Raw genomic sequence first — 25,720 nt, 5'->3', positions numbered from 1 at the left:
TGTGGTTAGTGCAGGAGGGTGGTTCTGTGGTCAAAGACCAGCCGTGACTTCATTGACCGGTGGAGCAGGCACGAGGGTCTGAATGAGAACATGAGGAACAGGAGGAGTGGGAGAGAGGGACGGATCAGAGGGAAGAAACATTGTTCAGCACCTTTACACACAGATAATTCAGTGGCCCTGATAAACACGTCCCGGGCTGTTCAGAGCAGCGTGGGTGGAAATAGAGACCCTGCCCATCATTTCCCAGCCCTCTCTGGCTACAGGTGGGGTGCCGGAGGACTGGAAGGCTGCTGACATGGTATCAGTGGTTACAGAGGGAGACAGGGACAGACTGAGTTATTACAGGCCGGTCACCATCACATCAGTGCTGGGGAATTACTGGGGGGAATTCTGAGGAACGGCAAGAATCACCACTGAGAACGGCAGAGAATTGGATTCTGAGTGGGTTTGCCCATGGAAGACAGAGGGTGGTGATTGATGGGGCTTATTCTTGTGGGTGGTGTGTGACTTGGCTAGAAACATGGAAGGGTGGGTTAATAAGTTCACAGATGATGCAAAGGTATGTGGTGTTGTGGGTAGTGTTGAAGATTGCCAAAGGATACAGCAGGATATAGATCAGTTACAGTTGTGGGCGGCTAATCAGCAGATAGGATTTTATCCGTCGAAGTGAGAAGTGTTGCACTTTGGTAGATGAAATATAAAGGGACATTACACAATTAATCGCAGTGTTGATGTACAGAGGCTTGGGGTCCAAGTCCATAGCTCCCTGAGAGTGGCTGCACAGGTTGAGATGGTTGGAAAGGTGTATGGTATTCTTGCCTTCATTGGTTGAGGCATTGAGTTCTAGAGTCAGAAAGTTAGGTTGCAGATTTATAAAATTTTGGTTATAAAACTTTACAGCTTTCTAAAGCTCTAGTTAAGCTGCATCTGGAGCTTTGCTTTCACTTCTGCTCACCCTATTACAGGAAGGATGTGGAGGCTTTGGAGAGGGTGTGGAAGAGGTTTACCAGGATGAGAGTGCATGGGCTACGTTCGTAAATTGGTTTATTATTGTCACATGTCCTGAGGTCCAGTGAAGAAACCTGGGTTGTTTTCTCTGGAGCAGTGGAGACTGAGGGGAGACCTGATCAAAGTTCATAAGACTACGAGAGGCATCGATGGATGTGACAGCTGCTACCTTTTTCCCCAGATCAAAATATCTAATACGGGAGGGAATGTGTTTGGGGTGAGAGCGGGTAAGTTCAAATGAGATGTGAAGGACAAGTTTTTTTACACAGAGAGCGGTGGGTGCCTGGAATGTGGTGCCAAGGGTGGGGGTGCAGGCAGATACGATCCAGGTGTTTTAGAGACTCTTGGATGGGCACATGAATGGAGGGATATGAAGAATGTGTCAGCAGAAGGGATTAGTTTATTTAGACATTTAATTATTGGTTTAGTTAGTTTGGCACAAAATTGAGGGCAAAAGGGCAGAAGGGCCTGTGCTGTACTGTTCTGTGGGCACAGGATTATCCTCAAGGACAGTCAGCAAAGACTTGAAGTTTGATTTTTCTTTTCAGGAGAATTGATGAGGAGAGTGTATGTGACGTGGGCCACATGGATGTCAGCAAGGTGTTGGACAAATCCCACAGGGAAGCTCGATCCCATGGGATCCAAGGCAAAGTGACAAGTTGGATGCCAGACTGTGTGAGTGACAGGAAGTGAGGAGAACTGTTGACAAGGGCTTCAGTGCCTGAAGGCTGCCTGCAGTGGGACTCCCTGGGGACCAGGGCCGGGGCCTGTGCGTTTGATGGGAAGGGATGAGTCTGTGCCGTCGGTGTGAGGAGCTGATGGAGGAGTTTGCAGAGGTTACAATAATTGGCTGTGTGGCTGACAATGAGGAGGGAAGCTGTTTCTCTCATTACCTAACAGACCCTGTGACCCTCTGACATCTCTGCTCTCCTCCCTCTGTGGCCCCTTTTGTATCCTCACATCCCTTCCATTTCAGACAGGAGGCCTGTGACCAGTGGTGAACCACAGGGACCGGTGCTGCTCCTCCGTTGCTCACAGTTATTGATCAGGAGGACGATGCCGGCGCCACGTTTAGTTAGTTTGGAGCTGACACCATAATTGGTCACAGAGTCACAGACCACAGGAAAGGCCCTTCAGCCCAATGTCCATGTTGACCAAGGTGCCCAGCTGAGCTGGTCCCATATGTTCACATTTGCCCCAAGTCCCTCTCAACCTTTCCTCCATGGACCTGTCCAAGTGTCTTTTAAATGGTGTTAATGTAGCTGCCTCATCCACTTCCTCTGGCAGCTCGTTCCAGATACTGACCACCCTCTGGGTGATAAGGTTGTCCCTCAGGTTCATGTTATATCTTTCCCCTCTCAGCTTAAACCTCTGCCCTCTGGCTTTTGATTTCTGATCCTGGGAAAAAAGACTGTGCACATTCAACCCTCTGTGACCCTCATGATTTTATCCAGTTCTGTAAGACTACCACTTAGTCTCCAATTGCTCTAATGAATAAAGTCACAGCCTGATCAATCTCTCTCTGTAGCTCAATCCCTTGAGTCCTGGCAACATCCTCGTAGGTCTGGTAAGTGCAGTGGACGGTTGCCTGAGGTTACAGTGGGTAATGGATCAACTGGGAAAGTGGGAAAGGAAATGGCAGATGTGAAGTGATGCATTTTGGGAAGTTAAACCAGGGCAGGAGGTACACAGTGAACAGCAGGGTCCTGGGGAGTGTTGTTGAATGGAGAGACCTTGTGTGTTCCTGCCTCCACCACCACCTCTGGCAGCTCATTCCAGGTACCAACGATTCTCTATGAAATATTTACTCCTCCGGTCCCCTTTAAACCTCCTACCTGTCAACTTATTCCTTCTAATTTTAGGCACCAACACCATGGGGAACAGACTCCGGCTGTTTACCCTGTCTATGCCTCACATAATTTTATCTCCCTCTGTCATGTCACCTTCCAGTCTCCTTCACTCCAGGGAAAACAGAATCAGCCTATCCAACATCTCCTTATAGCTCTAGCCCTCCAGTACAGGGAACATCCTTCTGAATCCTTTCTGTACCCTCTCAGGTTTAATCACATTCCTCCTGTAGTGTGGCGACCAGAGCTGTACACAGTGCTGCAAGTGCAGCCTGACCAACGTTTTGTACAACTGTAACATGACGTCCCAATTCTTGCAATAAATGCTTCAGTGGGTGAAGGCAAGCATGCCGTCGGCCTTGTTCGTGACCCTGTCTGCCTGTGTTGCCACTTTCAGGGAACTGTGTAACAATGCTTGAGGCATCTGCACAGGTTCTTCAATGAGCAAGGCAGAGAGGGATGTGGAATTAATGCAGGCAGGTGGGATGAGTAGAGATGGGCATGGTGGTCAGCAGAGACATGGTGGGCCGAAGGGCCTGTTCCTGTGCTGTACATCCCTGTGACTGTGACACCCCACCACTGCCTGCAGTGACTTTGGCTGCCTGGGCCCTCAGCTCTGAGCTTGTCTCACTGAACCCCTTGTCCTCTGAGATGATACTTGGACCCTCCCACTGTGACCGAGCTGTCAGCCATCTCTCCTCATGTTACCCACAATGGTTCCCCAATTTCCCACAGAAAAGGAGTGTTATTGATGCATCTGGTGTAACACACTCAGTGATGGGGGACGGGAGAGTTTGATGCCCCACAGGAGGGAGGTGGTTCATTATTTGCCTCTCCGTCCCCTGGTCCAACAGAAACCCCTGCCCCTGGGTTCTGAATGTTCCAGGTGAGTCAGGCCTGAAGTGCCCCAGGTGAGTCAGGCCTGAAGTGTTGTGTTCCAGGTTCCCAGTGCACTTTCACACTCTCAGGATTATGGAGCAGAGAAACAGGGTCTTCGGCCCATCATGTCCGTGCCGACCAACGAGAATCTGTCTCTGCTAATTCAGCACTTCGTATTTCATCAACTGTGCCTTGGTGATTCAAGTGTTCATCCAGATGGTCCTTAAACCCCTGCCTGCACCACCCCCTCAGGCAGTGTGTTCCAGGTTGTAACCTCCCTCTGGGGGAAAGAAGAAATTCTTCCTCAGGCCCCCTCCTTAAAGCTGTGCCACTTGTGTTACAGACCTCTGCCACAGGGAAACATTTATTACTGTGTACACTATCTAGACCTCTCATAAACTTCACTGCATTGCTGTTGTAAAACAAATTTCACATAATACAGTTCAGTGATAATAAACTTGATTCTAATTCTGACCTGTATCTCTGTCGGGTCCCCTTTAGCCCCCTTTGCTCCAAGTAAACAAACCCAGCCTATCCAGCCTCTCCCCACAACTGGATCATTCCACTCAAGGCAATATCCTTGGGAATCTCCTCTCCAGTGCAGTCACATCCTTCTGGTAGTGTGGGATCAGAGGTTTGCACACTGTTCCAGCTGTGGTTTAACTAAGGTTTTAAAGAAATTCTCCCCAGACTTGTATTTAATGACCCAGCTCATGCTGCCACCTCAGGGATCTTTGTACTTGCACATCAGTGTCCATTTAATTCTGTATTCTCCCTCGGGCCCACAATTCACAACATGTCCTACTGTCCTTTAACTCTCCAAACTTCTTCACGTCACAGTTATCAGGACTAACTTCCATCTGGCTTTGCCCTGCTCAACTTACCAGGTGATTCTTATCATTTTGTAGTCTAAGATCACACTCAAAACCACCAATTGTTGTGTCATCTGGAAACTACTAATCACACCCCCTGTTCATGTATAAATTATTCATGTAGATGACAAACAGCAGGGCCCCAGCCCCGATCCCTGTGGTCCACCACTGGTCACAGGCTTCCAGTCACAAAAGCCACCTTCCACCATCACCCTCTGTCTCCTGTTACTGAGCCAGTTTTGGATCCGGTGGCTGTAACGTTTTGGACCAGCCTTCCATGTGGGACCTTGTCAAAGGCCTTACTGAAGTCTGTGTAAACCATTATCATCCACACTGCCCTCAGCAATGTATTTGGTTACCTCTTCAACAAACTCAATGAAATTAGTCAGACAGGACTTTCCTCCAACAAATCTGAACTGACTATCCCTGATCAATCCCTGCCTTTTCAAGTGCAGATTATTCCTGTTTCTCAAGGTTTTCTTTTAAATAATTTTCCAACTGCAGACGTCAGACTAACTGGCCTTTAATTGTCTGGCTTATCCCTGCTCCCTTACCATTTGCTGTCTTCCAGTCATCTGACACCTCACATGTGACCAGTGAAGATTTAAATATCTCCATCAGGGCCCCAACAATCTCCTTTGTTGTCTCCCACAGCAGCCTGGGATACACCTCATCAGGCCCTGGGGATTTATCCACCTTTGTCCCTGCTTCAAGAACTAATACCTCCTCCTCCTTGGTCTCAATCTGCTCTCGAATGTCTCTGTCCCAACTGAAACCCCCAACCACAATGTCTTACTTCTCAGTGAACACAGATGAGAATGATTCATTTCAGACCTTGCCCACACCCTCTGGCCCCACACAGGTTGTCACTTCGGTCCCTCACAGGCCCCACCCATTCCCCAGTTACCTCCGATTCTTTATCTACAAAGAAGTTCTTGAGTTTTCCCTTAATCTTAGCCACCACTGGTATTTTGTGACTTCTTTCCCCTCCAATTTCTTTGAGTCACACGCCACTCTTGAATTACACACACACCAATTTCTGTGCACCTGAAGGGCCTCCCCAGTCTTCAGTTCTCTTTACCCACCACCTGCTGCTTATTCTTCTCATCAAATCTCCAATATTCCTGGACATCCAGGGTTCCAGGGAGCTGCTGTCCTTCATCTTCACCCTGACAGAAACACGTTGGCCCTGAACTCTCACTGTTAAACTTTTAATACATTCCCACTTCACGGATGTCGGTCTGCCTGCAGGTAACTTCTTTTAACTTCTTTCCCTGCAGTTCCCTTCTCCTGTCTAATGATGATGACATTGTCCTTCCCCACACCGCCCCCCCCCAATCCAGACACTGAATTGCCAGACAATCGGTCTCTGCTTTCCAGAACTACTTTGAAACTTCCTGAGTTCTGCTCACCAGCCCCAAAGTGCTCACCCATTGACACTTCTTCCATGCTCCTACCCTCATTCCCAGGGACTAAGTCCAGCACCGCCCCAAGTAGATCTGTCCACTGACTGGCAGGTGAAGCTCTCCTGGGTGTAGTTTAAAAATCCCACCCGTGTCTCCCTGCATCACCACAGCAACAGGAGCAGGGGTCAGCCACCTCTCCCCTCAACCCTGCCCCACCATTCCATCTGATCACGGGTGGTCTGTCCCAGGCTTCAACTCCTCTTCTGTGCCCGTTCCACACAATTCCCAACTCTTCCCCAAAATTATCTTCAAATCCCTCCAGTGACATGGTTCCCACAACCCACTGGGCAGGAAATTCTGGAGGTTTCCCAGTACCCTACACTATTCTGAGGGTGCAGCAGTCGGTGTCCCTGCAGGACTGGGTTTCTACTTGTCCACCTCCCTGCTGTGCAGTACTGGAGCTGTACTGGGCAGTCCCCGTGCTGTCCAGGGCTGGTTTGTACAGGTCTGTGTCCTTCCAGTGCTGGGGGTGGCTGGTGTAAAGCCCGCACTGGGCTGTGGGCTGTGACTTCACAGTGTTAGCAGGGGCTGTTCATGTCTTTATGTGGACAGCAGAGGGGTAGGTGCTGGGAATCTGTGGCCCCACAGAGCAGTGCTGGAGTTGATTGGATATGTGTCCATGCCTTACACTGCTGTTTTACTTGTGTGGTGGTGCCCTCTCATGCACTGCAGTGTGTGTTATACACCACTGCTGGCTGATGTAAAGGTCTGTGTCCCTACAGTACAGTGCAGGCTGATGTAAAGGTCTGTGTCCCTACAGTGCAGGCGGATGTAAACGTCTGTGCCCTTACAGTACAGTGCTGGCTGTTGCAAAGGTCTGTGCCCTTACAGTACAGTGCCAGTTGTTGTAAATGTCTGTGCCCTTACAGTATGGTGCTGATGATGTTTATAGGTCAGAGTTACAGTGCAGTGTTGGGATTGTCCAGCTCTGGGCCGTCAGCGTTCTATTAAATCTGTCCCTGTATTAGAGAGCTGGGTGTTGTACTGGTCTGTGTCCTCACTGGCTGGTGCTCTGCTCTGGCAGCTCGGTGTGCCCGTGTTTTTACGGAAGTGTGTCCTTGTTACACACACTGACCGTGTCCACCCTGGACTTTAGAAGGTTCATAGGAGACCGGATTGTGTTTTTCAGGCCATTACTGGGCACAGGATCATTCTGGGACAGGAGGAGGCCATTCAACCCATCAAGTCTGTGTCGGCTCCCAGTTCAACAATCCCATCAGTCCCATCCCCCACTCTCTCCCCACAGCTCTGCGGGTTATCCCCCCTGAAGGACTTGTCCAATTCCCCTTTGAATGCCCTGATTGGGTGTTGCCGCCCCCCCTGCAGACAGTGAGTCCCAGATGAGAACCACACTCAGTGTAGGAATAATATATTTCCTTTCATTCCTTAATTCATTCCTTCATTCCTTAACCATCCACCAGTGGGAACTCATTGCCTCAGTTTAACTCACTGAACCAATCAGGAACTTGTCCGCCTTGATTGAAGTCTTGTCTCCAGTGTCTTTATTCCTGGGAGAGTGAGCCCAGCTTCTCCATTGTAACCTTGGAGGTGAAATTCCTCATCCCTTGAACAATTGGCAGGAATATTTCGTGCACCCTCTCTGGGAGGTCCACATCCTTCCTGACGTGAAGGGACCGGGATTGGCAGCCTCCCTCCAGCTGTGGCCCACCCTGTGGTGTACAATGCTCCAACATATTCCTGCTTCTGTCTCTGGACATCTGGTTATGAATCCAGGGATCCCATGTGCTTCACTCCCCACTCACTCCATATGCCCCGCCACAGTCACACCCAGTTCTCTCTGTTCCTGCACACCCTTTACAACAGTCACCTTCGGTCTCCCTTGTCTCTCCTTGTTCTGTCCTACCACTGCCTCACCTCACATACCTGTGCATTAACTGTCACCTGTCACTCTCTGCCCTTTCTCCTGCCTGCCCGTGTCTCCCTGCCATCTGTGACTGTACTGCTTACTGTCTCTCACACTCACAGGTTTGGTGTCCACTGCAGGTTTGGAGATGTGAGCCTGCACACCCACTGATATACCTCAGAGAAGCAGTAGTCTGAACACTGGGGACACACCGTTCCCCACTGGAACACAATGGGAGCAGGAGGAAGACGCTCAGCGCCTCAAGCCCTCCCGGCTGTGAAATGTGACCATGGCTGTTCTGTCCCAAACCTCACCTCCTCTTCTGTGCCGGTTCCCCTGAGCCCCCAATTCCCCGAAGGTTTGGTGGTCTGGCCTCCACACCCATTGGGGGCAGAGGATTCCAGAGATTCATCACCCTGTGGGAGGTGGAATTCCTGAAAAGCCTCAGGGTTAAATGAGCACCCACATAACTTGTAATGATGTCTCCTCCTGTGGGACTCTCCCACTGCTGGAAACATCCCGACCCCTAAAGAATCAGAATCTGGTCTATTATATGTTGTGAAGTAAGTTGTTTCGTTGCAGCAGTACATTGCAAAGACATAAAATTATGATAAATTACAAAATAAATAGTGCAAAAACATGAAATAGCAAGGTAGTGTTCATGGGCCGTGCAGAAATCTGATGGCGGAGGGGAAGAAGCTCTTACTGAATTGTTGAGTGTGGGTCTTCAGGTGTCCAGGTCTTCAGGTGTTCAGAACAGGGGTCCAACCCTCATTCCCCAAAACTCCAAAGAATGTTTCTTTAGCCACTGATGGAAGGACAGCCTTCTCACCCCAGGAATTAGCCCAGTGAATCCCTTCTGGACTGATCTGGAGGGAGACATCCTTCCTTTGATAAGCAGACCAGAACTGTAGCCGGTACTCGGGTGTGGCCTCACAGTTCATACAGCACGGAAACGGGCCCTTGAGCCTGACTTGTCCAGGCCGACCATGATGCCTGTCTGGGCTAATTGCATTTACCTATACTTGGCCCATCTCCCTGCAAACCTTTCCTATCCATGGACCAGCCCAAAGAGGTCTTAACAGTTCTACTACTTCCTCTGGCATCTCGTTCCATATTCCCACCATCCTCAGTGTGGAAAAACTTGCCTCTCAGATCACCTTTAACTCTGTCCCCTCGCACTTGTTTTAGACTGTTGAGTCTCTCCCCAGTCAATGCTCCTCCTGATGTTATCAACCTTTTATCACATCACCCCTGACTCTCCTTCACTCCAGGGGAAACAGTCCCAGCCCATCCAATCTCTCGTAACTCCAGCCCTCCAAACCAGGCGACATCCCGGTGAATCTTTTCTGCCCCCTCTCCAGCTTCATCACGTCCTGCCTGTCGTGTGGCAGCCAGAAGTGCACACAGTACTCCGAGTGTGGCCCAATCATCAGTGTCAAACTGTAACAGGACGTCCCAACTCCAATACTCAATGCCTCGGCTGTTGAAGGCAAGCATGCCATGCCTCTTCACCACTCTACCTGTGTTGCCACTCTCACAGAATGATGTGCCCGTACCCCAAGTCTCACTGTTCAATAACACTCCCTGGGGACCTGCCATTCACTGCGTATGTCCTGGCCTAACTGTGCACTTGTCTGACAACTGCAACAACACTTCTCTGCACCAACTACCCAGCAATAAATGTCAACGTACCATTTACCTTCGGAACTACTTGCTGCCCCTTCTACTATTTTGTTTGTAACTTGTGCAGAATAACACCCGTATCCCTCTTAACTTCACTCATCTGCCATTTCTCCCCATTTAGATCACAACCTGCCCCTTGATTCCCATGACTGGTCCATGACCTCACACTTTCCCACATTAAACTCCATTGACTAAGTGTTCTCCCACACACCCAACCTCTGTATCCTGTTGCAGAGACCAAATGTCCCCACCACAACGTGCCCTCCCACCTGTTCCCTGTTACTGACAGACTTGGATACCTCAGCTCTGCCCCCTCCTCCAGTGATTAATATCAATGGTAAATTATTGAGGGCCCAGAACTGATCCTTGGGCCACCCCACTGGTTACATCCTCCCAGCCTGAAACACACCTTTTTATTTTGTCTCTGTCTTCTGTGTGATAACCAATCTTCAGCCCATGTTAACACACTTCCCCCAGTACTATGAGCTCTGGTCTTGTGCACCAGCCTTTTATGTGGCACCTTGACAAATGTCTTCTGAAGATCCAAACATACCACATCTGCAGGTTCCCCTCCAACACCACTGGTTACATCTTTGAAAGACTCCAGTATATTTGTCAAAAATAAGTTACCTTTTATGAAACCTTGTTGATGACATAAAACTTTTCTGAATGACTTGTTATTTCTCCATTGATGCCAGACTCCAGCACAGTGCCAACAACAGATGTGAAGTGAACAGGACCACAGTTCCCTGCTTTTTGTCTTCCACCCTTCTCCAACAATAGAGTCCATTTGAGGTTTTCCAACCCACTGGGACCTTCCTGGAACACAGTGAGTTCTGACAAACTTCAACTGATGTCACCACTTTCTCTCTGGTCGAGTGCAGGTCATTGGGACCTGGTGATGTTTGATTTTGGCCCCATTAGTTTTTCCCCTCGTGATGGAATTGTTTCAGATTATTGCACAGTGTTGAAATGTCACCCATCAGGTATCTTTGGGATGTTTGCTGTGTCCCCACCGTGAACACTGATCAAAGTATTGAGTTAAATTAGAACATAGAACAGTAGGGCACAGAAATGGGCCCTTTGGCCCACGATGCTGCGCAGACTAATTAAACACTAATTAAACTTGTAATCAAATGCCTAGCTAAACTAATCCCTTCTGCCCACGCAATGTTCATATCCCTCCATTTTCTGCATATTCAAGTGCGTCTAGAGCCTCTTGAACACCTCCATCATATTTGCCTCCACCAGCACCCCTGGCAGTGCATTCCAGGCACCCACCACTCTCTCTGTGTATAAATATAAAAATACTTTCCCTGTACATCTCTTTTGAACTTGCCCCCTCTCACCTTAAACATATGCTTCTTGTATGAGACATTTTGACCCTGGGAGAAAGATACTGACTGTCCAGCCTATCTATGCCTCTCAAGATTATATACATTTCTTGTATGTCTCCCTTCAGCACCTGCTGCTCCCAAGAAAAAAAAATTTTTTGTCCAACCGCTACTTATAACACATGCCGTTCAATCCAGGCAGCATCACAACAAACCTCTTCTGCACCCTCGTCAAAGGCTCCACACCCTTCATATAATGGGGTGACCAGAATTGAATGCAATACTCCAGATGCGGCCTAAACAGAGTTTTATGAAGCTGCAACATAACGTCCCAACTCTTGAACTCAATGCCTCAACTAACAAAAGCAAGCATGCCAACAGCTGTCTTTACCACCCTATTGACTTCTGCGGCCACTGTCAGGGAGCGATGGACTTGGACCCCAAGATCCCTTTTTGGATCAACACTGTTGAGCACCCTGCCATTAACTGTGGCCTGTCCCTTTGCATTTGATCCCCCAAAGTGCAACACCTCACATTTGGCCGGATTGAAATCCATCTGCCATTTCTCCGCCCATATCTGCCTTTCCCCTCTCAGCATTAGATTTTAACTCTCTTGCCACTGATTCCTTTAAATTCCCAGTCCTCTGGTCTACCACTGGTACTTGTCACTTTCTATAATATGCTCCTGGATTTAATATTTCCCTGGACCTGCTTTGTTGACCACAGAAGGTTCATCTTTCTCCTGGATCCCTCTGTCTAATTGGGATCAATGTCTGCTGAGTGTTCTGAACCAGTTGTTTAAACATCTGCCACTGCTCACCCACTGCCCTGTCCCTGAGCCTATTTACCCCGTCCACCCCAGACAGCTCCACCCTCACACCCATGGAACTGCCCTTATTTAGGTTGAGGCCATTGGTTCTGGAGCCGGGTGTTCACCCTCACACTGTGTCTGGAATTCTCCCACGTTGTGATCACTTCTTCCTCAGATCCTGCACCACAGGATCTCTCATTGATCCCACCTCATTACACAGACCCACATCTAACATGTCCTGTCCCTGGGTAGGTTGTGTAACACACTGCTGTAAGGAACAGTCCCTGCCCACTCCACACATTCCTCTCCCACGGCACCTTGCCAGTTTGATGAGTTTAATCAATACACAAATTAAACCACCCATGACAGTCACAGTTCCCTTCTCCCCTCCCTTTGATATTTCCCCATTCGTGCTCTGTCCCATCGAGAGGCAACACCTTGGGTTCCAGAGACCACTCCCACCCACGCCTTCCTCCCCTGCTGTTCATTATTTCTCCACAAACTGATTCCCCATCACTGTCCCTACATCTACATCCCCCCCTCACCCCCACGTGGTGAACACGGTCACCCTCCTCCTTTCCCTTTTGCCCATTGTTACGAACCAGCAACAAAAGAAACACACTGTCATGATTCAGTGTTAAAAACTATTTTATTAATCACTACTTATGATAATAAGAAAAATAAAAGTAAAAATATTAGTATGTTAGAAGTAAAAATGTTAAACCTTGAACATTAACCCCAAAAACTAAACTCTGTGTGTGTGTGTGTGTGTGTGTGTGTGTGTGTGTGTGTGTGTGTGTGTGAGACAAAGTCCCAAACTCCAGGAATGGTTCTTAAAGTTCAGTTCAGCAAGCCATAAGGTGAAACTTGAGCAAAGGTTTCTTCAACAACCACCGTTGTCTGAAGATAAAACATAGATGTAGACAACATAGAGACAGTAATTACGAAATCCAAATGTTCCATGATGGAACCCAAAGGACACGTCAGTGTTTACTCGGTAGTGACTTCTTTACCCCGAAAAGCATCCGACTCGTGGTCATCCACACAAATACCTGTTTCCTTCTACAGGTCAGCAACAAAGTGAACTCCACCGGATTACTTCCAATTTCCATACGTGGATTGCAGTGACAGACACAGTTATTGTTTCTCATCCATCGATAGAGAAACTAGCAGGCTGATGTCTCTCTCCCTTTTTTCTGTCTCTCTCTCTCCTCTGACTGACTTCGACTGACCTCTTCAACAATGTCATTACGTCCTTTATCTTCTGTTGACGTAAGCACACCGCACGCACGCACGCACACACACACACACACACACCTACCTAACTCTATCTTAAAGGGACATTCACCGAGTCCATAACATCCCAAGTAACTGATTTGACATATATAATCAAAACACCAGAAAGACGCAAGAAAACACAACTGTCATGTAAACATGTTGAAGCCTTATTATGAGAGAGATTCAGTTGTGGCCATGGTGGATGATATGAAGGTTGTTTCTAGAATGCCTGATGTTGATATTGAGGAAGGCCAATTTAGACCAAATATTGTTCCATCGAAACTAAAAAACCAAAATATCCTGGAGAACATTGAAACAAAGTTGGACCACTTACAAGTTTCACAAAAACAACAGATGAGAGAATTAATTTTAAAATTTAAAAATCTGTTCCCAGATGTTCCAAACAGAACGTCGATAATTATCCACGATGTTGATGTTGGGGATGCAAAACCAATCAAACAATACCCATATCGAATGAATGTGGAAAAAGGTAAACTTGTTGAACAAGAGATTGAATATATGTTGGAAAATGATATTATTAGATATTCTACTTCAAACTGGAGTTCGCCCTGTGTTATTGTGCCTAAACCTGATGGAACTGTTAGATTTTGCACAGATTACAGGGAAGTGAATGCTGTAACGAAGTCAGATGCTTACCCTATTCCTAGGGTGGATGATTGCATAGACAGAGTGGGAAAGGCAAAATTTCTTACAAAGATTGACTTATTAAAAGGGTACTGGTGTGTTCCATTAACAGATGGAGGAAGGGAGATTTCTGCCTTTGTAACCCCTTCTGGATTGTGTGAATATAATGTTTTGCCATTTGGAATGAAAAATGCTCCAGCAACATTTCAAAGAATGATTAATTCAGTGATTCATGGGTTAAAACGTACAGATGCCTACATTGGTGACTTAGTGACAGGGAATGATACATGGGAGGATCACACCTCTGCGTTAGAAAGGTTGTTTGAAAGGCTTTCCGAAGCTAACCTTACAGTTAACTTGGCTAAAAGTGAATTTGGCCATGCCACTGTGACGTATCTTGGTTATGTTGTAGGTCAAGGCAAGTTAGCTCCTGTTCAGGCAAAAATTCAAGCAATATCTGAGTTCCCTGTTCCCATGGGTACGAGGACTGTCAGAAGATTTTTGGGAATGGTTGGATATTATCAAAAGTTTTGTAAAAATTTTGCTGATGTTACTCTTCCCCCAACTAATCTTCTGAAGAAGGGAGTAAAGTTTGTTTGGACAGATTCTTGTCAAGAAGCATTTGAGAAGCTGAAAGCCATTTTATGCTACCATCCTGTGCTCAAATCACCTGACGTTGAAAAGCCATTTTCATTAGCAGTAGATGCCAGGAGCTGTGTTGGGCCTGTCCAAATGCCTCGGAAATGTCGCTATAGTGTCTGTTTCCACCATCACCCCTGGCAGCACGTTCCAGCCACCGACCACTCTCTGTGTAAATAAAAGCTCACCCCACACATCTCATTGAAATTTAAATCTGTTGCCTTTGACTATCTGACATTTCTACCCTGGGGAAAAGTACAAACCCTCCCCCTTGATCTCAATATGCCCAAGATTATTTGCCTTCCCCACACTGCTCTCTCTCTCTCTCTCTCTCTCTCTCTCTCTCTCTCTCCCACCATGTCCTGCTCCTGAATACTGATGTGAAGTACTTTAGGGGGTTGTTCATAGGACACAACAGCACAGAAAACAGGCCATTCTGCCCTTCTAGTCTGTGCCGAAACAATATTCCGCTAGTCTAATTTACCTGCACCCAGTCCATAACCCTCCAGACCTCTCCCGTCCATGTAGCTATCCTGCATTTACCACATTGTTAGTAGCTCTCCCACTTCCTCTGGCTCCAGGCATAAATTCCCTCCTTTGTCATTGAGAGGTCTGACTCTCTCCATAGCAACCGAATTGTTTTACTGTATGTATAAAATGCCCTTGGATTATCCTTAATCCTTCTCACCAAGGACATTTCATAGCCCCTTTAGCCCTCCTCATTCCCCTGAGGGACGTCTCTCCTGCTTCCTTTTTATTCCTTTAGGGCCCTGTCTGATTTCAGCTTCCTGCACCTTACCCATGCTTCCTTGTCCCTTTTGAGTAAATTTACAACATCTCTCATTACACAAGGTTCCTGAACCCTGCCACCCTTGTCTTTCCCCATTACTGGAAGGTAGTGGTCCTGAATTCTCATCAACTGGTCCTTAAATGCCTCCCACGTGCAAGATGTGGACTCCCAAAGAATTTTGTTCGTGCCTTCCTAATAGTCTTGTGATTTGCCTTCCTCTCGTTCAGCACTCCCACATCCCCAAGTTAAGGAGTTGATGTCACTCTCCCCGAAATGCTCTCCCACTGAAGTCCCAATCACTCGGCCTGGCTCATTTCCCAATACAAGGTTCAGAATGATCCCTCCTCTCGCTAACTATCCACATGCTATTTCAGGAAACCCTCCAGGATGCACCAAACAAATTCTGCATCTTGCATGAAGGAATCTACTGACATATCTGTTCCTCTATCTCAGTGACCATTGGAAGGCCTGCAGTACAACCCCATCAGAGTGATTACACTGTTCCTGAGCCCTGTCCACGTTGCCTTGGTGGGTGAGCCCTCCAGTCTGTCCTCTGAGTGCAGCTGTCACACTCTCCCTGATCACTGATGCACCTCCTCCACCTCTTCTACCCCCCTCTCCGTCACGTCTGAAACATCAATAGTCTTGGGTTGCTGAGCTGCCAGTCCTGTCCCTCTCACAACCAGGTCTCTGTACTGGTCACAGCATCATAGTAACATAGAACAGTACAGCATAGGCCATTCGGCCCATGATGTTGTGCCTATTTTGATGCCATTCTATACTAAATGTCCTTTTCCTGTGTATCATCCATATGCCTTCATTCCCTCCATATTCATATGTCTATCTAAAGTGTCTTCAACTCCCCCTAACTACTTCCACTGCTACCCCCGGTAACCCATTCCAGGCACCTCTGCTTAAAAAATAACGTACCCCTCACCTCACTTTAACATTCCTGCACCCCACCCCCCCAACCTTAAAAGCATGTCCTTTGGTATTTGCAATTTCTACCCTGTCTACCACATCTGTGGCTCTCGTAATTTAAAAACCTGTATCAGGTCTCCCCTCAGCGTCTGATGTGCCGGGGGAACAACCCAAGTTTGTCCAACCTTTCCTTGTAGATCGTACCGTCTAATCCAGGAAGTATCCAAGTAAAGCTCTCCTGCACCCTTTCTACAGTCTCCACATCCTTCTGATAATGGGGTGACCAGCACTGCACACAATACTCCAAGTGTGGTCTGCCCAAAGTTTAATATAACTGCATCATGACTTCCTTCCTCTTGTACTCAACAGCCTGACCAAAGAACATCGAGCAGTGCAGCACAGGAACAGGATCTTCGGCCCACAATGTTGTGCCAAACTAATTAAACCGGTAATCAAATGCCCAACTAAACTAATGCCTGCTGCCTGCACAATACCCATATCCGTCCGGTTCCCGCACAATCCTGTGCCTATCTAAGTGCCTCTTGAACACCTCTGTCATATCTGTCTTCACCACCCCGGGCAGTGCATTCCAGGCACCCACCACTCTCTATGTTTACAGGAAAAAATTCCCTGTCCAGCTCTTTTGAACTTACTCCCTCTCACCTTAAGTGTACGATCTCTGGTATTAGACATTTCAACCCTGGGAAAAAGATACCTGCTGTCTATCTGTGCCTCTTATAATCTTATAAACCTCTGTCAGATCTCCCCTCAGCCTCTGCCACTCTGGAGAAAACAACACAAGTTTGTCCAACTTCTCACTATAACACATGCCCTCTAATCCAGGCAGTATCCTGGTAGACCTCTTCTGCACCCTTTCCAAAGCCTCCACATCGTTCCTATGATGGGGTGACCAGAACTGCATGTAATACTCAAAGTGCAGTCTGACCAAAGTTTTATAAAGTTGCAACATGACTTCCTGACTCTTGAACTCAATTCCTCCACTAATAAAGGCAAGCATGTCATATGCCCTGTTTACCACCCTATCTGTCTGTGCAGCCATTTTCGGGGAGCTGTGGACTTGGACCCCATGATTACTCTGCATATCAGCACTCTTAAGGGTCTTGCCATTAACTGTGTACTCACCCTTTAGATTTGATCTCCCAAAGTGCAACAATTCACATTTGGCCGGGTTAAGTGCCATCTGCCATTTCTCTGCCCATATCTGCAACTGATCAATATCCCACTGTATCCTTTGGCATCTTCTACACTATCCTCAACACCACCAATCTTCGTATCGCCTGCAAACTTACTAACCCACCCCATCTACGTTTTCATCCAGGTCATTTTTATATATATATCACAAACAGCAGAGATCCCAGTACAGATCCCTGTGGAACACCAATAGCCACAGACCTTCAACCAGACTAAGTCTCATCAACCACGAGCCTGTATCTTTTTGGTCAAGCCAGTTCTGAATCGAAACATAGTGGCTGCACAGTGGATCCCATGCATCTTAATCTTCTGGATGAGCCTCCCATGAGGGCCCTTGTCAAATGACTTACTAAAATCCATGTAGACAATATCCGCTGCTCCACCTTCATCACATCCTCAAAAAACTCAAGTTAGTAAGGCACTATTTGCCCCACACAAAGCCATGCTGACGGCCCCTAATTAGGCCATGGTTTTCCAAATGCTCGTAAATCCTATCCTGAAGAATTCTCTCTGGTAACTTCCCTACCACTGATGTGAGACTCGCCCATCTATAGTTTCCAGGGTTATATGGAACGACGTTAGCTACTTGCCAGTCCTCTGGGATCTCACCTATGGCTAGAGAGGACATAGAGATATTGGTCAAGACCCCAGCAATCTCATCCCTTGCCTCTCTCAATAACCTTGAGTAAATCACATCAGGCCCTGGGGACTCATCCACCTTAATGTTTGAGAGACCCAACACTACCTCCTTTATCTTGATGAAATGCTCTAGCATATTAGCACGCTCCACACTGATCTCGCTGTCCTCCATGTCCTTCTCGTTGGTAAGTACTGATGCAAAGTTCTCGTTTAGGACTTCACCCACATCCTCCGCATCCAAGCACATGTTCCCTCCTTTATCCTTGTGGTCCTACCCGCCCCCTTACTATCCTCTTGCTCTTGATATATTTGTGCAATGCCTTGGGATTCTCTTTAATCCTACTTGCCAAGGACTTTACATGGCCCCACCTGGCTCTCCTTATTCCCTTCCTGAGTTGTTTTCTGTCTTCTTTATAAACCTCAAGGGCTCGGTTTGATTTTAACTTCCTCAACCTTACACAGGCTTTTTCTTCTTGACTAAATTCAGCACCTCTCTCATCATCCAAGGTTCCCTTCCCTTCCCATCCTTGTCCTTCCTTTACTGGGACATCCCTGTCCTGTACTCTGTGTAGTTGGCCTTTAAACACCCTCCACATGTCAGATGTGGACGCCCAAAAACAGCTGTTCCCAATTAACCCTCCCGAGTTCCTGTCTAATGCTCTCGTAATTTGCCCTGCTTCAATTTCATGCTCTCCTGCAAGGTCCTTATGTGTCCTTATTTATAGCTACCTTAAAACTTAAGGAGTTGTGGTCATTGTTCCCTAACTGTTCTCCTACTGAAGGTTCAGTCACCTGCCCAGGCTAATTACCCAACACCAGCTCAAGTACGGCTAGGCCCCTCCTGTTATTGGACTATCTACATATTGACCTAAGAAACCCTCCTGGATGCACCTAACAAATTCTGCCACACCTAAACCTCTTGCACTCAGGAGTTCCCAGTCTATATTAGGGAAGTTGATGTCACCCACTACAACAGCCCTGTTGTTTTTACAACATTCCCTCACCTGCCTGCATATCTGTTCCTCAATGTCCCGGCAGCTATTGCTGGGTCTGTGAATTGGCCCTTTCTTATTTTTGAGTTCTACCCATATAGACTCAGTGGATGATCCCGGCATTATGTCCCCTCTGAGTACAGCTGTGATATTGTCCCTGATTAATAGTGCAACCCCCCTCCCCCCTTTTACCTCCCTCCCCCCTTTTTACCTCCCCCTCCATCTTTTTGAAAACATTGAATCCCTGGAACATTAAGCATCCAGTCCTGTCCCTCTCTCAACCAAGTCTCTATATTGGCCACAACATTATAGTTCCATGTACTGATCCAGGCTCTTAAGTTCTTCACCCCTACCCATAAAACTGCTGGCATTAACATCTACACACACCTCAACCCATCTGTCCCATTGTCTCTCTTCCCGTGCTCCTGCCTGTTCTCACTGCTCATGACATCTACCTTTCTCTCCATGCCTCCCCTCTCTGACTTGATGTCCTGGTTCCCATCCCCCTGCCAAACCAGCTTAAACCCTCCCAATTTGCACCAGCGAACCTCCCAGCCAGGATATTGGTTCCCCTCCAGTTATGGTGCAACCCTTCCCTCTTGTGCAGGTTGCCTCTGCCCCAGAAGAGGTTCCAATGATTCAAGAACCTGAAATTCTATCCCCTGCACCAGTTCCTCAGCCACACATTCATCTGTTCTATCTTTCTATTTCCTGCCCTAACTGGCACGTGGCACTGGGAGTAATCCAGTTGCGTAGCCACCTTATCCACCTGCATAGCTACTGACACTGAGCTATGGACTTATCTCAGTGCTATGAAGGGGCATACCGCCAATTGTATGCTTCCATTTGACCTGCCAAAGTGCAGCACCTCACACTTGCTCAGATTAAACTGGATCTGCCACTTCTCTGCCCATATACAGTATGTAACTGATCTATATTCTGTTTATTGCCTTGATAGTCATTTGCACTGCCCACAACTCCACCAATCTTGGTGTCATCTGCAAACTTACTGATCCACCCATCCAAATTTACATCCAAGTCATTGGTGTGTATCACAAACAAGAGGTCCCAGTGGTCATGGACCTCCAGCCAGAATAACAGCCTTCTACTCCTGCTCTGACTCTGTCTTCTATAGGAAAGCCTGCTCTGAATCCAAACTTGCAATTCACCCTGGATCCCATGCATTTTTATCTTCTGAATCAATTTGCCATGAGGGACCTCGTCCAATGCCTTACTAAAGTCCAAATAGATAACGTCCACTGCCTTGCCCTCATCGACACCTTTGTCACCTCCAAGAAAAAACTTAGTCAAGTTTGTCAGACATGACCTGCCTCGCACAAAGCAATGCTGACTGTCCCTACGCAGGCCATGCCTTTCCAAGTGTGCATAAATCCTACCCCTGATTACTGTCTGCAATAGCTTCCTGACCACTGATGTGAGGCTCACTGATATATAATTATCCCTGTTTCCCTTGTTGGACAAAGACACAACATTAGCTACTTGCCAGTCCTCCAAGACCTTACCTGTGGCTCAAGAGGACATGAACATATTGGGCAGCACCCCAGCAATCTCATCTCTTGCCTCTCTCAATAACCTGGTGTTGATACCATCAGGCCCTGGGGATTTATCCACCTTAATAGTTTTCAGAATACCCAGCACCACCTCCTCCTTAACCTCAAGTGTTCCAGCACATGAGCATGCTTTCACTGTCCTCCAATTCCTTCTCAGAGAATGTAGATGCGAAGCACGCATTCAGTGCCTCAGCCACTTGCTCTGACACCAAGCACACATTCCCCTTTTATCCCTGAGTGAATCTACCCTCTCCTTAATTATCTTTTTCTTAATACAAGTATAAAATGCTGTGGGATCCTCCTTGATCCTGCTCACCAAGGACATTTCATGGTCCCTTTTGGCCTTCCTTAATCGCCTGCTTGAGCACTTTCCTTTTATATTCTGCAAGGGCCTGTCTGCTTTTTAGCTTCCTAAACCTTACATATGCTTCCTTTTTCTTCCTGGCTAAATTTCAGACCTCTCGGGTCATCCAAAGTCCCCTTACCTTACCGTCCTTGTCTTGTTTGTACCAGTCCCACATGGAAGAGAGCCCAATGATCCATAAACCTGAAGCCATCCCTGCTGCAGCAGCTCCTGAGCCACACATTGAACTGCACAATGGATCCATGTCTCACCTCACCAGCATGTGGCACGGGCACTAATCCTGAAGTGACAATCCTGGGAGTCCTGCTTTTTAACTTTCTACCTAGCTCCCTAAAATCACTGTGCAGGTCCTCATCCCTGCTCCCACCTGTGTCATTGGTACGGAAATGGACCAGGACCTCTGGCTGCTCACCCTCTCCTCTCAGAATGTCCTCTACCTGCTGTGAGACATCCTTGAACCTGGCTCCAGAGAGCTAACACACCATCAATAGCTCCGTGCACTCCTCCCCGCTGTAAGTTTATCTGCCCTACCAGTGCTTCTTGCATCGAAACACACACACTTCAGCCCCTCAGCCCCACTGTGTTCATTTACCTGGCCCTGCCCATCTTCCCCATCAGGCTGACTTCTCCCAACCGCGACCTTCCCCTCAGTCCCCCCACCTGCTGACCTGCAGCTCTGGTCCCCACCCGCTGCCACATTGTTTAAACCATCCTAAGTCGCACCAGTGAACCTCCCTGTAAGGACATTGGTTCCCCTCCAGTTTAGATGGAACCCGACCTCCTTGTCCTGGTCCCACCTGCCCTGGAAGAGAGGCCAGTGATCCCTGTACCTGAAGCCCTCCCTCCTGCACGAGCTCCCTCGCCACAACTTTACCTGCACTGTAGAAGTCACAGGGAGCACAGATCTGCTTATAATTCCTGCCCCTTCCTGTGACCGTGGTTTTTATTCCCCCCTCACTGTCTGGTACCACAACTCTCCCAGATTTGTATTTAATGAATTGATCTTCTCATCACTGGAGCCCTCTGCACCCTCCCCCACCAACTACTGTGTGTGAGGAGGGCGCTCTGCCCTGTTCATGGGCCCGGGGAGGGACTGACGTCACTTTCACCTGCTCCCTCAAGGATTTGTTGTCGAACGGAAACGGATTTCTGATAATTCGGGCGCAGGGGAGGCAGTGAAACCGGGAAATCCTTCAACATGGACCCGGTGTGGGGGAGAGTTTGTCCGGAGCGATGTGTTTCCGTTCTGTTGTGGGGAAACCGGTGGGAATTGGCTGTTGTGGAAAATCGGGGGCGGAGCTGGAAGATGAGAGGCCGCTCTCTGCTCTTCCTCTCGCTCTCGCTCTCTCTCTCTCTCTCTGCGCCTTTCTCGGGCAGGTCGGGCCGCTGTGTATAAAAAGAGACAGCAGCAGTCGGTGTGTCATTGAGCGGCGACGAGTGACAGCATCATGTCTGGCAGAGGGAAAGGAGGTAAAGGACTGGGCGAAGGTGGAGCCAAGCGGCACCGTAAAGTGCTCCGTGATAACATCCAGGGCATCACCAAACCAGCCATCCGGCGCCTGGCTCGGCGCGGCGACGTCAAGCGCATCTCGGGTCTGATCTACGAGGAGACCCGTGGGGTGCTGAGGGATTTCCTGGAGAATGTGATCAGGGACGCGGTTACCTACACCGAGCACGCCAAGCGCAAGACGGTGACTGCCACGGATGTGGTGTACGCTCTGAAACGCCAGGGTCGCACTCTCTATGGCTTCGGCGGCTGAAGAACTCCCCCTTTCTCGCGAGCACAACACAAAGGCTCTTGTCAGAGCCACCCACCGCCTCACAGAGGGAGCAGTGATCCGGGAGATCTGATGAAATGTCATTGGCCTGAAATATTAACTGTTTCTCCCCCACAAGGTTCGATTATATTTCAGAGGAGACTTGGGCGCAAGAGATATTCAGGTAATTATCGACAATTCTGCGGGGCTAAGTAGGGGGTTTTGTAGAGAAATGTTCAGATGAAAATATTCGCACCACTTGGTCACCGGTTGTACTGTTGATGATTGAATTTGTTCAGGAAGGAGTGACCAGGGCGATGACCCCACCTGTCACACATCGGTAAAGTCCAGCGTCAAACCGCACTGTGGAACACAGACTGGGCGGCATCAGATAAGGAAGAGCGGAATTGTGACATTAATGGCTGGAGATTAAACTCCCCCCTCAGTAGCGGCCTTTCTGAAATTCTCCATTTCCCCACTCCGGGCCCAGTGAACCCGCTGTCTCTCCGCTGGGAGAGAGCTCATTTCAACGGGCGGAAGCGGGAGGAACATTGACGGAGAAGGGAAGAGAAAGTTACTCCGGGTGTTTCAGACGAAGATCGCAGGGCGGTGTCGCAGCCCTGGCAGATACACAGGCCGGTTGCCGAGAACGGAAATGCCCCCGCACTCGCCTCAGCCGGTGCTCACCCTACTGTTCTTTGCTCTGGTGCTGTGAGCGGTGCTTGCATTCTGCGGGGATTCATTGGGATTGGTGCCGGGAGTTACTGCCGTTCAGCGGACTCTGGGCCCCGCTGTTATGTCTGCTATCTGTACTTGATCTGGTTACAGTGAAATGTATAAATCATAATTGAATTCATTCTGCTTTGCGGCACATTAACGTACGAATGTCTCATTTATTATTGCTGATTTCATATAGCTCCCTACCCCGCCCTCACGGCAACCGCGGATCAGCCCTTCCACAGACACTGTGAGTGGCTCTGAAAAGAACCTTTGGGTCACTGGGTTCACTTTCTGTCGCTTCACTTGCTGGCGCCGCAGGTTTTCTTGGGCAACAGCACGGCCTGGATATTGGGCAGCACCCCATCCTCAGCGATGGTCACCCCTCCCAGCAGCTTGTTGAGCTCCTCGTCGTTGCGGACGGCCAGCTGCAGGTGTCTGGGGATGATGCGGGTCTTCTTGTTGTCCCGGGCCGCGTTGCCGGCCAGCTCGAGGATTTCAGCCGTCAGATACTCGAGCACAGCAGCCAGATAGACCGGGGCTCCGGCACCCACCCGCTCAGCATAGTTGCCCTTCCTCAGGAGCCTGTGAACACGGCCCACCGGGAACTGCAGTCCGGCCCGGGACGAGCGAGAATTGGCCTTGGACCGAGCTTTGCCACCGCCGCCTTTTCCGCGTCCGGACATTTTCACAATCTCACCAGGTGTTTCCCAGAGAATGAGGGAATCCTCCCGCAATCGTCCTGCTTGTACCTTCTGGGGGAATGCAGTGGGGCGCTTCTGATTGGTGGAACAGTGCCGAGTGTCATTGGTGGAAGGAATAACCCAATCAGAGATCAGCCTTATTCACAATGAACAGAGGGCAGCGAAAGAAGCGCGGAAAGTAACGGTCAGGCTCCTGAAATTTGAAATGGCCGCCAAAAGCTTATTAACTATTAATTTAATTCTCTGATTTCAATATTTCTGATCATTTCACCCCCAAAAACTGATTCACATTAGCGATCGGTCTGTTTTTGAAATGCATAGGATTTTGGACTGGTCTCTCTTCACAAACTGCGGTCTGAGCCGAGACTGCAATCTGACAAACTTGTTCCGTGAGACGACCGGGATTCCAGTCCCGCCGTCTCGTGTCCCCGTAAAACGATCATGCACTCGGTCAGAAATGTGAGACGCATGTTACAGAATAGGGGACTGCAGTTAGCAAATCCCATTCTCCACAAAGGTAAAACAGTAACAACAAACTTCCGAAAACCTTCTTCACAACATCTGACTTACATGGCAGCTGAGTGGGAGAAGTGTTAGATCAGGGAACACACTGACGGGGAAGGAGATGGTGAAGCTCCGCTCCCCGCGCTGTCTTTTACCTGACGGCAGAGAATAGCCGATTATCGAGAGTCAGCTTGGAGGGACGGGTCTGTGTTGGAACATGTGCGAGTTTTGTGCGGAATCGTTTAATGAGACATCTCGGATATGCGCTGGACTGAATCGTGCACACAAGGGGAGGTCAGAGAGTGTGGCGGGACGCTAATGTATCAGGACAGTGAACAGCAAGGTACAGCTCTTTCCTCTGCCGGGATGGTGGCTCTTAAAAGAGCCTTTTGTGGTGCTTGGTGCCGAGGCCGGGTTCAGGCGCGCTCCCCGCGGATGCGGCGGGCCAGCTGGATGTCTTTGGGCATGATGGTGACTCGCTTGGCGTGGATGGCGCACAGGTTGGTGTCCTCAAAGAGCCCCACCAGGTAAGCCTCGCTGGCCTCCTGCAGGGCCATGACGGCCGAGCTCTGGAAGCGCAGGTCTGTCTTGAAGTCCTGAGCGATCTCCCGCACCAGGCGCTGGAAGGGCAGTTTGCGGATGAGCAGCTCGGTGGATTTCTGGTAGCGCCGGATCTACCTCAGAGCCACGGTGCCGGGCCTGTAGCGATGGGGCTTCTTCACTCCACCCGTGGCTGGAGCGCTCTTCCGCGCCGCTTTGGTAGCCAGCTGTTTGCGGGGAGCTTTCCCTCCGGTCGATTTTCGCGCTGTCTGCTTGGTCCGGGCCATTCTCCTTCAACAGTCGGAGCACAGTCTAAAACACAGGGACCGGAACAACGGAGCCGGCTCTGGGACCGGCTTTTAAAGTGTTGGTGAAGACCCGCCCCACAGCCTCTGATTGGCTAGAGGGGAGGTGTCTATTATAGGGTCCCAGCACTGCGATTGGCTCCAGCTCCCACATCAGTTTCCAACAGGCCGGCGGGAGAAACATGATCTGTGACCAAATACGGACACTGGTGACTGGGGGTCCGACTGATTGGCTGCCGGTGCAAATTCATACCGCCCGCCAATTTCAGAGCGACCGGAAACGGTGCTTGGAGGAAAGTTTATTAGAATTCATTTGAGTCACAAAAATATAATGAATTTCACCATTTAAGTAATCGATGTAAAATTTATTTTCCT

General features: G+C 48.7%; 2 protein-coding genes and 1 pseudogene across 3 annotated transcripts in view; 1 reads left to right on the top strand and 2 right to left on the bottom strand.

The window, feature by feature from the left end:
• Positions 1-25,720, top strand: part of LOC127584842 (histone H4) — a 1,041,564-nt gene that overhangs the window by 908,869 nt on the left and 106,975 nt on the right. The window lies entirely within an intron of this gene.
• Positions 23,574-23,986, bottom strand: LOC127584834 (late histone H2A.2.2-like). The gene has a single exon (XM_052041795.1). It carries the CDS (start codon positions 23,976-23,978, stop codon positions 23,595-23,597), a length of 384 nt encoding a protein of 127 aa, XP_051897755.1. The 5' UTR covers positions 23,979-23,986; the 3' UTR covers positions 23,574-23,594.
• Positions 24,633-25,365, bottom strand: LOC127584832 (histone H3-like; annotated as a pseudogene).

Source organism: Pristis pectinata, chromosome 31, assembly GCF_009764475.1.
Source record: "Pristis pectinata isolate sPriPec2 chromosome 31, sPriPec2.1.pri, whole genome shotgun sequence".
NCBI lineage: Eukaryota > Metazoa > Chordata > Chondrichthyes > Rhinopristiformes > Pristidae > Pristis > Pristis pectinata.
Note: the sequence above shows the minus strand (reverse complement) of the source record. Positions and strands in the feature narration are given on the sequence as shown.